The sequence below is a fragment of the Cupressus sempervirens genome, chromosome 5 (assembly GCF_028749045.1).
Source record: "Cupressus sempervirens isolate cs-2001-9-10 chromosome 5, ASM2874904v1, whole genome shotgun sequence".
Taxonomy (NCBI): domain Eukaryota; kingdom Viridiplantae; phylum Streptophyta; class Pinopsida; order Cupressales; family Cupressaceae; genus Cupressus; species Cupressus sempervirens.
This window is the reverse complement of record NC_143122.1, coordinates 373,727,988-373,742,283: the sequence shown is the minus strand read 5'-3', so window position 1 is coordinate 373,742,283 and position 14,296 is coordinate 373,727,988. Positions and strand designations below refer to the sequence as shown.

The following is a 14,296-nucleotide window of genomic DNA, read 5'->3' as shown; positions in this document are numbered from 1 at the left end:
TGCATTTCTCATTGTTTGCAACAGCAAGAAGAAGAAGAGTGAAGAGCTGAGATAAGGGTTTGTGCAAGAGTGAAGAAAGTGTTTGCAAGTGAAAAAAGAGAGCCTAGGAGCAAAAAGAAGAGGAGAAGGAGGGTTTACCATCTTGTCGAAAGAGTTTTTCAAGCAAAAGGTAGGGTTTTCAACTTTTTTTTTAATTTTCAAATGCATGTTTATAAATTATTGCTCAATGTTTTTAGTTCTAAATGTGTGTTGATTCATTTTGTTATAGTTATGATTATCATTCATTCATTGAATCATTTATAAATATTAACTAATAGATTAAGATTCTTGATGTTTCATTTTGCAAATTTTTGTTATTCAGTTTTAAATTTTAGAAGATTTAAAGAAGGGCATAGGCTGAAAGTTTGTAAATTCAAATTGTGAACTTTATTAATTTTTTTTCATTTTGTGAAATGCAGTGTCAAAATAAGCTCCCACATTGATACTCATAGTTATGATGAGATGGAACTTCATTCAGAGAGTGGCATGAGAGTGACATTGGGGCTAGGCCAAATCAGCAAGGGGCCCAACCTAGTTCCACTTCCATACTCCATCTATTGATTGCCCCTCCCCATCTTTGGCAAAGTGGGCCAGAGGTAAGTTTGAACTAAAATCTCCTTTAAAACAATTTACCAAGAACAAGTGGATCAGGAATAGGTGGCACAAGAAAGTGGAGATGCAATATTTGTGGTGATGTATGGTATGGTAGCATCACTCGAGTGAATGCAGACTTCCTCTTTTGGACAGGTAAAGGTGTCTTAGCATGTAAGTTTTTGACTGAATCCAAAAACTTGAAGTTTAGAATTGAATTCAACAAGCTTTGGGGAGTTCCAGAGGACTTGACCCTTCCAGTGCCTACTACCTTGGCTGGTAGGCAACAAATTCAGACTATACAGTAGGTGCATGGGCAACAACACCGACGCATGTCTTCTTCTAGACCATAGCATAGAGCTTCATCTACTACATTGCTAGGGGCTGCCTCCGCACCTTCCTCTACTTATAGCTCTATAGGTGTAGCAGCAGCCTAGACGAAAAAGGGGAAACGCAAGGCACAATCTAGTGACAACCACCCTCTAGCATAATTGTTTGCAGCCTAGATGAGAGAGAAGTTAGATGCATGCATTGGGAGAATGTTATTTGCCAATGGCGTTCCACTTCATATTGCCCGGTCTCCTTATTTTAAGGAGGCATTTCATAAAGTAGCGAAGGCAAGATTACCATCATATGTGCCACCAGGTGAGCACAAATTGAGAACTAAAATCTTGGATGATGAGTATGCCAAGATTAGTGAGTCCATCGAGACCATGAGGCCTCTTTGGGAGGAATCGGGGTGCAGCATTATCATGGATGGGTGGACAGACATTAGACATTGTCCACTCATCAATGTCATAGTCATATGTACAGAGGGCCCATTCTTTCTTAGGGCGGTTGATTGTTCAGGGCATCGAAAAGATGTTGATTTTCAGTTTCAGATTCTTCAGGAAGCCATTGAGAAGATTGGGCCACAAAATGTGGTCCAATAGTCACAGATGCAACTCATGTGTGCAAAGTTGTAGGGAGGCTTATACAGGCCACATATAGGCATATTTGGTGGACTCTTTGTTGTGTGCATGCTATGAACGATGCTCTAAAGGACATGCGGAAGATTAGCTGGATAAAAAGAGTGGTGAGTGATAGTAGAGATGTGCAAATGTATATCTGCAACCACCACACCTCACATGCACTATTTAGGAGCTTTGCCAGAAAGGAGTTCCTAAAGCCAGTTGAGACATCATATGCATCCTATTTCATTCTCTTGGACAGAAAGCTTGAGTTGCAGGAGCTACTGCAACTAAATGTTATGATAAATGAATGGAATAGGTGAGATGGTTCCAAGTCAGAGCAAGGGATGAGGGTGAAAGATATAGTTAAGAGTGATGTATTTTTGGAGCGATGCAAAATACATTGTCTCTATTATTAGGCCAGCCTTCGAGGTGATCAGGTATGGAGATGGGGATGCGCCTACACTTGGAGAGGTGTACGAGTGCATTGATTCTATGCTTGGGCAGATAAGGGCAGTTATGCGAGAGAAGGACCCCACATTAGCCTTCTACAATGATCACATTCGGCATTTTATTCAGCATAGATGGGACAAACTTAACACACACTTACACATGGTTGTATATGCATTGAATCGGAGGTGGTACATGACTAGGCCTGGTAGAGTTACACCACTTCACAATGATGAGGTGATTTATATTATATAACACTTCAAGACTTTGTTTTAAGACTTAGATTCTTATCATTTTATAAATTAAAATCATTTATATTACTAGCATCTTGAATCTTCTACTTACTAATAATTTGTACTTCTTTAATTTTTTCAGGTGAAGGAAGGATTCTTCAAGTGCATTGATAGGATGTATGACCTTGAGACAGCAACTAAGGCTCACACTAAGTGGGCTAAATTTGCTACTCTTAGAAGTTACAATCAAGCGGCAAAGGTGGATATCAAGACTATGGCACAAGAGGATCCCATTTTGTGGTGGTTAGCTTATGGAACGAACTCTACAACCACCACACTTGCTATTCGTTTTCTATCCCAAGTACTTAGTTCCTCAACTTTTAACTTTTCATTGTTCAATGATCATTGTTCACCTTCTAATTCCCGAGTCTCACATTGACCAATTATTTTTCATCTCAGGTTTCTAGTTTCTCAGCTTCTAAGAAGAATTGGTCTACATATAGCTTCATCCACTCTCTTAAGAAGAATAGACTTACCTCTCAAAGAGCGAAGAAGCTAATGGTTGTACATAGTGTGTTGCGTATTGATGACCGCAAGACAAGTGTGTACAAGGAGAGCCCAGCATCATGATGGGATGTAGAGCCTGAGGACCCATCGCAAATTGATGAGGAGGAGGATGCTTTAGATCCAACCACAAGTCTAGTTGGTGTTCCCTTTTCGGCTCTTGATCTTGGAGAAACTGGTAGTTCCAGTGGCGATGAGTTTCAACTTCTAGCCTCCAAGGGATGATCATTGATCATTGATTTGGCATTTTGATTTGGACTCTTGGAGACTTGTAGTTTTTGTTTGAATTATATACTTATTTTGATATCATGATTCATGGCACATGATACTTATTGTAATCATCTTTATGTCATGACTCACATGATCATTGATTACTATTAGATAGTAGAATCTAGATACTCATACTATTGATCTAAAGACTGATATATTGACTAATATTTATTATTTGTTGATGTTCAATGTTCAATGTTCATTGTTTGTTTGTCATTTGATCATGAATCATGATGTTCCAATTGAAAACTTCAATGCAATGTTCAATGTTTAAGTTTTTTACATCTTTGTATCTTATATTGTATAATTGTAGTACATTTTTTCATAACTAGCATTTTAAGTACCATATGTATAATATATACACCACTGCTCCCTCCGCCGCCACCCCCCCGTCCCCCGCCGCTATCCCCAAATCAAGGCCCCTCTGTCCCCCCATCTAAAGAACTTGTCCCCCCGTCTCCCAAGGGGCGGTGTAACTATGAGTCTAAATAATCTATTATTACTCTAAGATCAGAGAGGGGGGGGGGGGGAATTTTGTTCTAATGAATTCTCTAGCTTCTTGGATACTCATGGCATCAAACTCCAATGAACCACACCCCACACACTACAACAGAACAATATAGTTGAACGATGGAACAGAACAATCACCGAGATGGCTCGATCCATGATCAAACACAGACATGTTCAGAAGAAGTTTTGGGCAGAAGCAATCAACACTGCAATTTATCTTTTGAACCGGTCACCCACAGTGGCGATCAAAGGTAAAACTTTGGAAGAGACCTGGTCAAGTCACAAGCCCAAAATCAATCACTTAAGGTTTTTGGCTCCCTTGCTTTTGTTTGAATCCCTGATGCATCACACACCAAGTTGGATGCCACGAGTCAGAAATTCATGCTTGCTGGATACAGTAGTCTTCACAAAGCCTACCGCTTGATCAACACTAAGACGTCTCATCTCATGTACAATCGTGATTTAGTCTTTGATGAGCAAGGAGGACCACTCATGCCTATTTCTCTTGTTCCTGATCCAACAAACCAGCCTATGAAGACTCGTGATTTAGGAGGGCATCAGTAGCTCCTGCAGCTCTAGTTATACTAGCGATCCCTGTACTGAAACCTCTAGCTTCTCCTGCAGAATCACCTCGATTTGTAGATGCTTCACATGTGTTTGATCCAAATTCTTCTGATGAGGAACCTGATACTATAGTTAGTTGTTCTCCTCTCCGCCTTAAGTGGTGGGTTAAGAAACTTGCTGATCTTCGTGATGATGAGCTCATTAATGGGAGAACTGGTTGAAAAAAGAGCAAACCTATAAAGTCTATTAACTTAGCTCTCATAGCCAAGATTCATAATGTGTAGGTTCACACATACTTTGAGGCTAAAGGAATTCCAGAGTGGGAACAGGCCATGACATCTGAACGCCAGAGCCTGCTGAAGAATAACACTGGGTCCTTTCTGATCTTCCACCAGGGAAGAACCCATTGGATGCAAATGGGTTTACAAAATCAAATACAAATATGATGGTACTTTGGAGAAGTACAAAGCTTGTATACTTGCGAAGGGCTTTTCTCAACATCAAGGTATTGATTATGAGGAGACCTTTGCTCCTGCTGCAAAGATGAGCACCATCAAATTAGTCCTTGCCATGGCAGCATAGTTTGGCTGGAAGGTCCATCAGATGGACGTCAAGAGCGCTTTCATGAATGGTGATCTCCATGAAGAGGTCTACATGACACAGCCTCTTGGTTTCAAGGTTGCTAGTAATAAGCTCTCAGATTGGTGAAAGCTCTCTATGGCTTGAAGTAGGCCCCTTGGGCATAGAACATAAAAATTGATAAGTACCTCAGTGATCAAGGCTTCAGGAGGAGTTCTTCAGACTCAAATTTGTACATCAAGACTACTAACAATAACATCATCCTTCTGGTTATTTATGCGGATGATTTGATCAACACTGGTAGTTCAGCATCTTTGATTCAAGGAATCAAACAGAATTTATGTCAATCTTTTGATATGACTGACCTTGGGCTCATGCATTATTGCCTAAGTGTTAAGGTTTGGCAACAATCTTCTGGTATATTCATCTCTCAGTCTAAATATGTCAGGGCTCTGTTAGACAAATTTTATATGCAGGATTGCATGCCTGCAGCTACACCCATGGAGAAAGGCCTCAAGTTATCAGCCAAGTATGATTCTCCTCATGTTGATGATACTACATACAAGCAACTAGTAGGCAGCCTCATCTACCTCTCTGCTACTAGGCTTGACATCAACTTCGCAATCAGCTACATCTCACGCTTTATGACATCTCCTAAGGCTGATCATTAGATGGCCGCAAAGCATGTGCTTCGTTATGTGAAGGGCACTTCAAAATACGGACTTCTTTACTCTCAAAGTTCTAATCCTAGACTCAGTGGGTTCCCAAATTCAGATTGGGTAGGATTTGTTGACGATAAAAAGTCAACTTCCAGATATGTGTTCAATTTGGGATCTGGTGCCATCACATGGACCAGTAAGAAGCAGTATGCAGTTTCTCTCTCCTCTACAGAGGCCAAATACAGAGGGACTATTAAGGCAGGATGTGAAGTTGTTTGGCTTCATCGGATGCTTGGGGATATCAAAATGTCACCAGCAAGACTGACTACTCTATTTGTTGATAACGAAGGCGTTATCAAGTTAGCCTGAAATCCAGTCTTCCATGAACCAACCAAGCATGTGGATGTTCATTGTCACTACATACGACAACTGGTTGAGGACGGGACACAATAGATTTGCAGTATGTTCCTATCACAGATCAAACTACAGACATTCTCACCAAGCCTCTTGCTCTTGATAAGTTTGTCAATTTCAGAGGACAGCTTGGTATTGAGGATAGATTAACCATTAAAGGAGGGTATTGTGATAATAGGTAAACATCTATTATTAGTTAATGGTAATCTATTAGTAGTCTATTATAAATATTAGAATGTTTCTAATATTTAGTTAGCTGTACTTATCTGTTAGCTTTTTTAGCTTTCTTTTAGCTAGAATAGAATGTTTCTATTTTTTATGATTGTTTCCAAGAGAAACATTGTTTTATTCTTTTGTATATATAGACCTCTCGATCTCTATTAATAACAAGCAAATATTTACCAATTACTTTGTAAAATGGGGGCATGCTCACAACACACAAACGAAGGCAAGTGTGAAACATAACGAACACAAAAGAAACTCCTGCAGCATCTCAAACTGGAGGGACATAGATGGCAACATATTTATCTCACTGCTCCTCAAGAATTTAACATGGTATCAGAGCAAGGCTTTTTTCAGTAGAAAATATCCATGCGGAGCAATGGATTTATTAGATGTTATTTAACATTAGGAAATAACGACCATGGTTTTTTTCTGCCCAAAAGGTTCAAGTGTTAGCCAAACCTAGCAACCATGAGCATATATAGCACATCATTTATACATTTTAATCTTATGGGAGGGCAATATATGGATGCAAACTGCTGCCAGAATCTCAACAGTTCACAAGCAAACATTTTTCTTCTAAGTTGCCAGTTCAGATTCGCTTCAAACTTTGTTCAAAAAATTTTTGGGGAGTGTTTGAATTTGTTTTGGGATTATCTATACAAAAATATCTTTTTTTAATTTTAATATGCTTATACTAAAACAACATAACAAAATACACCACCATATATATTAGCGTTCTATTCCAAATGAAATACGTTTTACCTTTTGTCCTTTTCAGTGGTCTATTTTAGGGGTGGATGGTTGAATTGACTAAAATAGACCCAATAAAAGTCAAAAAAAAAAATCATTTAATTAGAAAAATTAATATCTTCCTTATTTTACAAAAGCAGTATGCCTTTTTGTGCATGCACAGGTATTACAGTTTACCTTAAACAACTATATAATATATTATTATCTTGCATAAACCAATATTATATTTTCTAAGTAATTGATTATGTACCAAGTTCAGTATTCAATGTTCTAGTTATCAGACCATCAGCACTCAAAGCATTCAACTGCATAATGCAGCAATACAACCTCCCATGGCTCTCTGCTGAAAGTATATGATTTATAAACAGGATGATTGCAGACAGAAAAGGTCTTCTTGACAATACAAGAACAAATATATTGACTTACATTGTTCTTGTTAGTTAAATATGCACTGCTGCTTAGAAACTCTGTTTACTTTAGTGTTGAATATGCACTATAGGTGTACCCCTGTCCTCCATGATCTACATTGAAAACAATCGTCTTCCATGCACTAAAAGCTTGATCAATTGAGAAAGCAATTATAAGCTAAAAAGCCCAAAAAGAATGAATTTCCTAACTACTGGTGCTCTTTCCTCATCCACACAGAAGCGTAAGGGTGCTTCAATGTTCTGGGCATCCTCTTGCAGTATGATTAGTAGTTCATACTAGTAGTTGATGATAAACCTGACAAAGATTCTCCTTCCCGGTATCTCAATTTATAAGTAGAACTCGTGATCTGTTCCTCAGGAAAACTTTCAACAAAAATACTCAATGCTTACAAACTTCAGGATATATTACTAGAACTAAAAATCATGATCAACTTCTAGAACATTAACTAGCCAAACTCACCCTCATCGTTGGTCACATAATAGAAAGGGAATGCTATCACAAAAACACCTGTGTTTCATGGGGATGCATCTCCTGGACTTTTTGATCTGCTCCTGCCCCTCTTACTGTATGGGGACATGGGGACGGATTATTGCCATCCACAATGCATTTCAAAATGGCAAATCGAGTACCATCCCCAAAATGCCACTTTGAGAGCAGCACAGTACAGGGCTACACCTAGAAGCCCCCAACACGATTAGGGGACAGCTCAAAGTCTCCTACCCATCCCGGAGACCTCTAGCCATCCCCAATGGCCCAAGCCACTTTTGAACTGACAATGTCAAAAAAATAAGGCACTTTTTAATTTCAAATAAAAGTTGGGTAGCCCACAAGGACACCCAAACTACATTTAACAATACCAAAACCTAATCTATTCATAAAATAACCAGAAAGAAGAAAAACAAATTCATTTTCACATTCACAAACGAGAAGAGCAGCAAGAGAAGGAACAGCTGGTCAACGAGTGAACAACAGTTGAAAGTGGAGATTAGGGCATCAAATCTATTTGATTTAGACTCTTACACCTACCATCTACTGATTATGGACAATTATATATTATTGTGGACTTCTATGTTTTACTGTTTAGTAGTTTACTTATAGTATTTATGTTTTAATATTTTATGTTATTTCATGGTTGAAATTTGGAGTCTTCAGGCACTTTTGCTATATGTATGTCATACACTGACAATGAAAGCATTTGAATTTTGTTATTTTGCATGCCAAATCACATGTGAAATTTCAATTCAAGTATAATGTTGTGTATTAAGCTTCTGAAATGTCTATGATAAATGCTCTATCAATGTTGTGAAATGCATATTTAAAATTTCTCTATATATATTAAAATTCCCCTATTTTTTTAATAGCCATCCCCCTATCATCCCCTCAAAATTGGCCCTAAACTGAACCCGTACCAGAAACATGTCCCCGTCTCCTAAAACGTACCTGTACCAGAAACTCAAAGGAACAAAGAAAAATACATTTATCCACAAGCAAACGGAGATGGAACTGTGATAGACCTTAACAACTTACAAGAAAGAGATTGACAAAGACATCAGAAGTATGCAATCATTCTATGAAACTCCATCCAAAGGAGCTATTTGTCACACACAAGGCATTAAGACTGTCAGGATCTGAGTCCCAAAAAGTTTTACCAATGGGAACACCTTCAACCCAGTCATTCTAACCCACAGAACAATATAGACCTGTAATGGTAGGTAAGAGTGGAAAATGGTATTTTACCATTAAGCATGTATAATTTTCAATTTTTGCAACTATATTTCCCTAAAAAACTGATTAAAGAATATAAAAACATGAAAGCAAGTACTTTCAAACTCATCAAAATCACCAAAAAAAACTCAAAAATGCAATCACCAGCAGGGAAATAGAATCACAAAAGTCAGGCTTAAAACACAAAAGTTTGAAACAAGAATAGGTTTTTTTTTAAATCCTCTAATCCACTTCAAAAATCTTAAAAATCTAAAATTTTCTGTTCAAGTTACTGTGGAACATGTGCCCTGAGAGATGTATATAAAACTGGTTTATGACACACACAATCTTAGTTGAGTATGTGCAAATGGTAAATGTACATGAAAATTTAAAACAAGTACTAGAAATAGTACAACATAAAATCAAATTGAAATCAATTGATAGCTCACCATTCACATGTACTTTCCTCGAGAGTGATTTGCTGACCACCATTACTGGTTACCTATAAACAAGACATATGCCTCTCACATTTCAGTTAAAAATGACAAATGTGAGATTGCAAAAAATGTTTGCCTTTGTTAATCAAGTTCTTCGACCTTTAAATCTTTGGTTCTCCTATGATCCTTGTTCTTTTTCTTGTCCTTGGACTTTTCCTGGAGATGCTTTAACTGATCAAGCCCCTTGTCATTATTTCTTTTAGCATCACGTGCTAGCTCTGCCAAAAATGCTTCTCGTACAGCATCAGACTTTTCTGTTGCATCTTTCTCTGCTGCATCTTCTAGGTGGGACTGCAATAAGACAATGAAGCAAAAGCACATTATAATATTATGCTACGTCACCACATTATAAAGAATGTCAGCTGATGAATTTGAAAAATGAGGTAACTGACACCGATTATATTCAAACCTTTAAATACGACTTGATGAGAGGTAAAACAACTATACGGTAATCAAGAGATGACAAGTGACCCAACTTAAGTTCCAATTGTTGCATGTCGAAAACATTCCTCATTATTTTAGCATCAAGTTTGCTAATCTGCAAAAAAAAAAAATTATATCCATCAATGAGCATAACATGCATGTCTTACCATACAAATTTGAATTTGTCAATCAGATTAGCATAAACAAAAATGCAAATACAAACCTCAGTAGACAAATGATCTTTCTGCCTCTGGATGGCCACTTGAATACAGGAATCTGTCTGTCGCAAACGCTCCTGCATTCTCCACCCGTCATCTTCACCATCATCTAACTCACTCAAACATGATGAGACCGGACTGAAGCCATCCTCATATCCAAATCGAGGTAGACTTTGAGCTTCACTGAGAATGTTTTTAATTACATCAAGCTCAATCTTATAATGAGATGAGAAAGAATCATTATGCCCTTCAGCAAGCTCTGACTGTCGCTTTTTCAGTACAGCTTCATAGCTTTGAGAAGCAATCTTTCCTGTCTCTTCCCTCTTCTTATGTTCTTCATGACAGAGACTTTCTGCAGCAATCAGAGCCTCCTCATAACTCAAATGTTCACATTTCCTCTTGCAAAGACTTTGCAAAAGATCAAACTCATTGTCTAGTGTTCGAAGAACTTCCATGCCTTGCCGTGTTTTCTCCTCCCTCAGTTGCATCCATCCCAGGGGTTGAAGCTCATAAGAACAACTCCCAAAAATCCAAGCCAGCTGCAAATCTACCAATGGGATTTTGTCTTGCCATTCATCAATACTGAATCCCATAAGCTGAGAAATTACAATGCTGCTATTTTTCTCTAAATTGCCTCCATTACTTAATGTCAATAAACGTTCATCCAAAACAAGTCTAGTGAAATCATCATTTAGAATAAGCCTGTCTTGAACATCAGTTTCTTGAGAACCTTCACTAATATTTTGTGTACTTATTTTGTCTGAATATCTTTCTAATCCACAGGAGTGTGCCAGGTCACGTAAATATTTGACTACATTTTGAAGTTGATGAGCCTGCAGGAATCGAATGTAAACAGGTGACTGCTTGATTTCATAATGCATAGATGATTCAGGCATGAGAATTTGAAGCTCATCAACTGCATATTGAATAACTTTAGAGAGATGAGAGGCAGCAAGGCATTTATGAGTAATTAGAGCACGAAATAGACTATAGATTTTCTCCAAAAGCTTATCCCGTTCAATATCATCTACCAAAGGCCAAATTTCTGCTAATGATTGAAGATTAATCCCTTCTTTGAGACCCTCAGCATCTATATTAGAATGTATTTCCTCTCTCACAAACTCAACATTGTTGAGTTGCTCTGACTGAGAGACCTCCAGTACTTTAAAATCTTCTTCCCTCACTGCCTCAATAGGATTGGAAGTTTTGGATATGCAGTCAACACTGTTATCCAAGCAAGCTTCTTGAAAAGAACCGCTAGTATCACTTGCATTGCCAGAATGCTCAGAGCCACCACCAACAGATTGTAGGTGTTCAGCCATATTATCTTTGACCTTAACTTCACATGAGGATCTTAAAAGCAACTTTATCGCAGCAGGACCATCAATAGGCCTGCAATCTCCATTCATGAGCTGATCGGCCCAGTTGCTGTCAATTTCCTGGGGAAGTACTGCTTGCAACTTAAGAGAAAGACTTTCAACATGCTCACGAACAACATGCTGCATAAAAACTTCATTGTCAACAAACTTGTCATTGCACTTGCAACAAAGCCAAAATCTCCATGTTTTGTTGTCATGAGCAAATGATAGGGCCTCAGATAGTAACTCTGTGGTTGTGTTGTCTCTGGATGATATCCAATGAGATTTGAGGTCCTCTACCGGAATTTCCAGCATTTCCTGTCTTTTCTGGTTTTCCATTGAATGCCAAAATGGCTTCACCTGCTCCATTTTCTCTTCAATATAAACTGCATGAGAGAGCTTTCGAGAATTTGTTGTTTTCCTTCGTTCTGCCCGCTGATTGCCAGTGGCAAGTTGGTTGGATCGCTGATCTGAACTTTCTATGGATGTTTCATTTCTTTGTTGCAATAACCTTGCTGCTGCAACCCTAACTTCTATTTCCTTTCGTCGTTCTTCAGGAGTTTTAATGTTCTTCTTGATCTCATGAGGCCTCTTATTCTGTAGCATCCGCATCTCCATAGGATCATCAACTCTCCGCATTGGTATTATACGGAACTTCTCCTCCCCAGATCCATTTCCCAAATTCTTTACCCAACTGGAAATTGAAGCAATATTAGATTTCTGAACAAGTGTCCTGAGTTCCTGCTGTACCTGACTGATCCTTGCCTGTGGTGTCACTTGTTTTTGCTGACTTTCATCTTGAAGACTATCCTTTGCTGGGTCTACAGGGTTTTCTATAGAAAGTGCTCTCTCACACTCTTTAACCACTTCCTCATAGTCCTTGCTGTCATTAGATGCTTCATAGAGTAGCTGTGCATAGTAGTGGGCAAGTTCAATAGAGTGGGGAGAAATCAAAACAGCCTTCTTTGCAGATTCAATAGCAGTTCTCATGTGACGTTGCTTCAAACTAGGGTCTTCAATAAGAGCTGCTATTTTCATGCAGATATTACCCTGTAGACGAAGTGAGAGCGGAGAGTTGTCATGCCTTGCACACGATTCTTTCATAAGCCTTAGAGCTTTGTTGTGGTTTCCCCTCCTAAATGCCAGGAGGGCCTTCTCATAATCTGCTTTAACGGAAGAAATATCCCCATTTGCCCCTACTCCCACACCATTTCCTTCCAAGGCTTCTCCTCCGTGTTCAATTGTTGCATTACCAGCTCTTGTGCCTGCACCAATTACTCCATTTCTAATCCCTTGACTTGGTTTTGCCATTGTTGTCATCATCATCTCTGGTGCTAGAGTGGAGCGCTGTACTGCCCCACCACCCACTTCTGCATCCAGTTTATTTTCGTTTGGCTCAATTACATCTGTGTCTACACCATTATGATCCCTGAACAACGTCCCCGCTCCTTCTGCCAATCCATCGGAATTAGAGACCGTATCAACCAGGCCAGTTGGCTCGAGCCCCTCTGGGACTCGGACCTGAGAGGCAACATAAGTGGGCGTTGCTGCCCGGTTACGGTTACCGGAATTCCGCTTCTTGTGCCCCATTCCCAAACTGCATATCCACTTCAAACGTCCACACGTGATGTCAACACAGCCTCTCAGTCCATGCGACCCCGTTCACCTTGATTACAAACACCCAAAATCCTGAGATAATCCCTTAGACCAAATTTACATCCGCAAGTACTGGCGAAATCTTGCATAAGATTTGGCCGTCTCAGCACAAATGCCTAACCGATCAGGTAGTCGATTCTAATTACAACCCTCCGAAATGCAAAGGCACGCAGTTCAGCAACAATTCCAGCCTCCAGGAGTCCACCTCAATCTTCAGCACAATTTGCCCCGTATATAACACCTACTCCTCCATTTGTTCGAAACCCTAATTACAATAGCACGCCTGCGTCACCTATTTTTTGAAAGCGTGACTGAAACAGCCTTTGCCGTATCTCCTTTCTTCAAAACCCTAATTAAGATACACCAGCTGAAGCAGAATACAATGAACATTGCTGAAACCTCTATCCGTTTTTTCCCATTAACTAAATACAGAAATCGGTAATGCGCATAATCGAATTACCAAATAAAAACCGGTTACAAACATAATCTACACTGGGTCTACTACATAAAACATTTCTACTGCTCTGAATCTACACATAGTTCACTAATCCAGAACAGGCAGCAAAATTAAATCAAACAGTAAAATTCTCGAAAGAATTCATTAACTCAAAAAGTAGACATAGAATCGAAAGGCAGGAAAAACTCTGCTGCATACCTCGAAATGAAAATGAACATTTACAAAGCTCCCACCCCGAATCGAATCTGCATCGAGATCGATCTACTCACAAAAAATAATGAATGTTTTTGAAGGGTTTTGTGAAAGAAACAAATTTAAATGAATAAAATTCTCTTTTTCCTTTCCTATTTCCCCCCTGTTATAGAGGTATCGCCATGCGCTAATTTGGACCCGCTAACAATTGAAGTATATATATTGCAAAGGAGAATATGCAATCAAAACAAGACAGAGAGGGTCACGTGCCTTTTTATTTCAGCACAGTTTTTATGACATGGCTTGCTGCCAGCTGAGTTGGATTGACGGTAAGAAATGACAAGGCTCCATTATTGAGGTGCTTGATGTACAATGAAGGAAAAGACTCGGAAACATTTTGTGAAATTAGTAGGGGCTTTTAACATTTTTGGGGGGTCTATCTGAAAATTTGAATAGTTAGTGATCGGTTTCTAATGCATCAATATTTTGGAGTGTGTAGAGGCACAAATTTGGTGGTAAGATGGATAATGTAAACTTTTTGTCTATTTAATACTTTTTAGTCAT

The 14,296-nt window shown here is 38.9% G+C and overlaps 1 protein-coding gene across 4 annotated transcripts in view; it reads right to left on the bottom strand.

The window, feature by feature from the left end:
* The window catches only part of LOC149556303 (uncharacterized), a 70,822-nt gene extending 56,841 nt beyond the window's left edge, over positions 1-13,981 (bottom strand). For 3 of the 4 annotated variants that reach the window (XR_016364659.1, XM_089830521.1, XM_089830523.1), the window contains exons 1-5: positions 13,739-13,981; positions 10,075-13,450; positions 9,838-9,966; positions 9,528-9,719; positions 9,381-9,433 (exon numbers count right to left, since the gene is read on the bottom strand). Coding sequence is in view for 3 of the 4 variants with exons in the window: in XM_089830521.1 (XP_089686647.1) it covers positions 9,381-9,433; positions 9,528-9,719; positions 9,838-9,966; positions 10,075-13,017 (3,317 nt within the window). In the remaining variant the exon portion in view is untranslated. The remainder of the gene's footprint in view (positions 1-9,380; positions 9,434-9,527; positions 9,720-9,837; positions 9,967-10,074; positions 13,451-13,738) is intronic. The other variant, XM_089830522.1, reaches the window with a different exon arrangement.
* Positions 13,982-14,296: the final 315 nt, after the last annotated feature.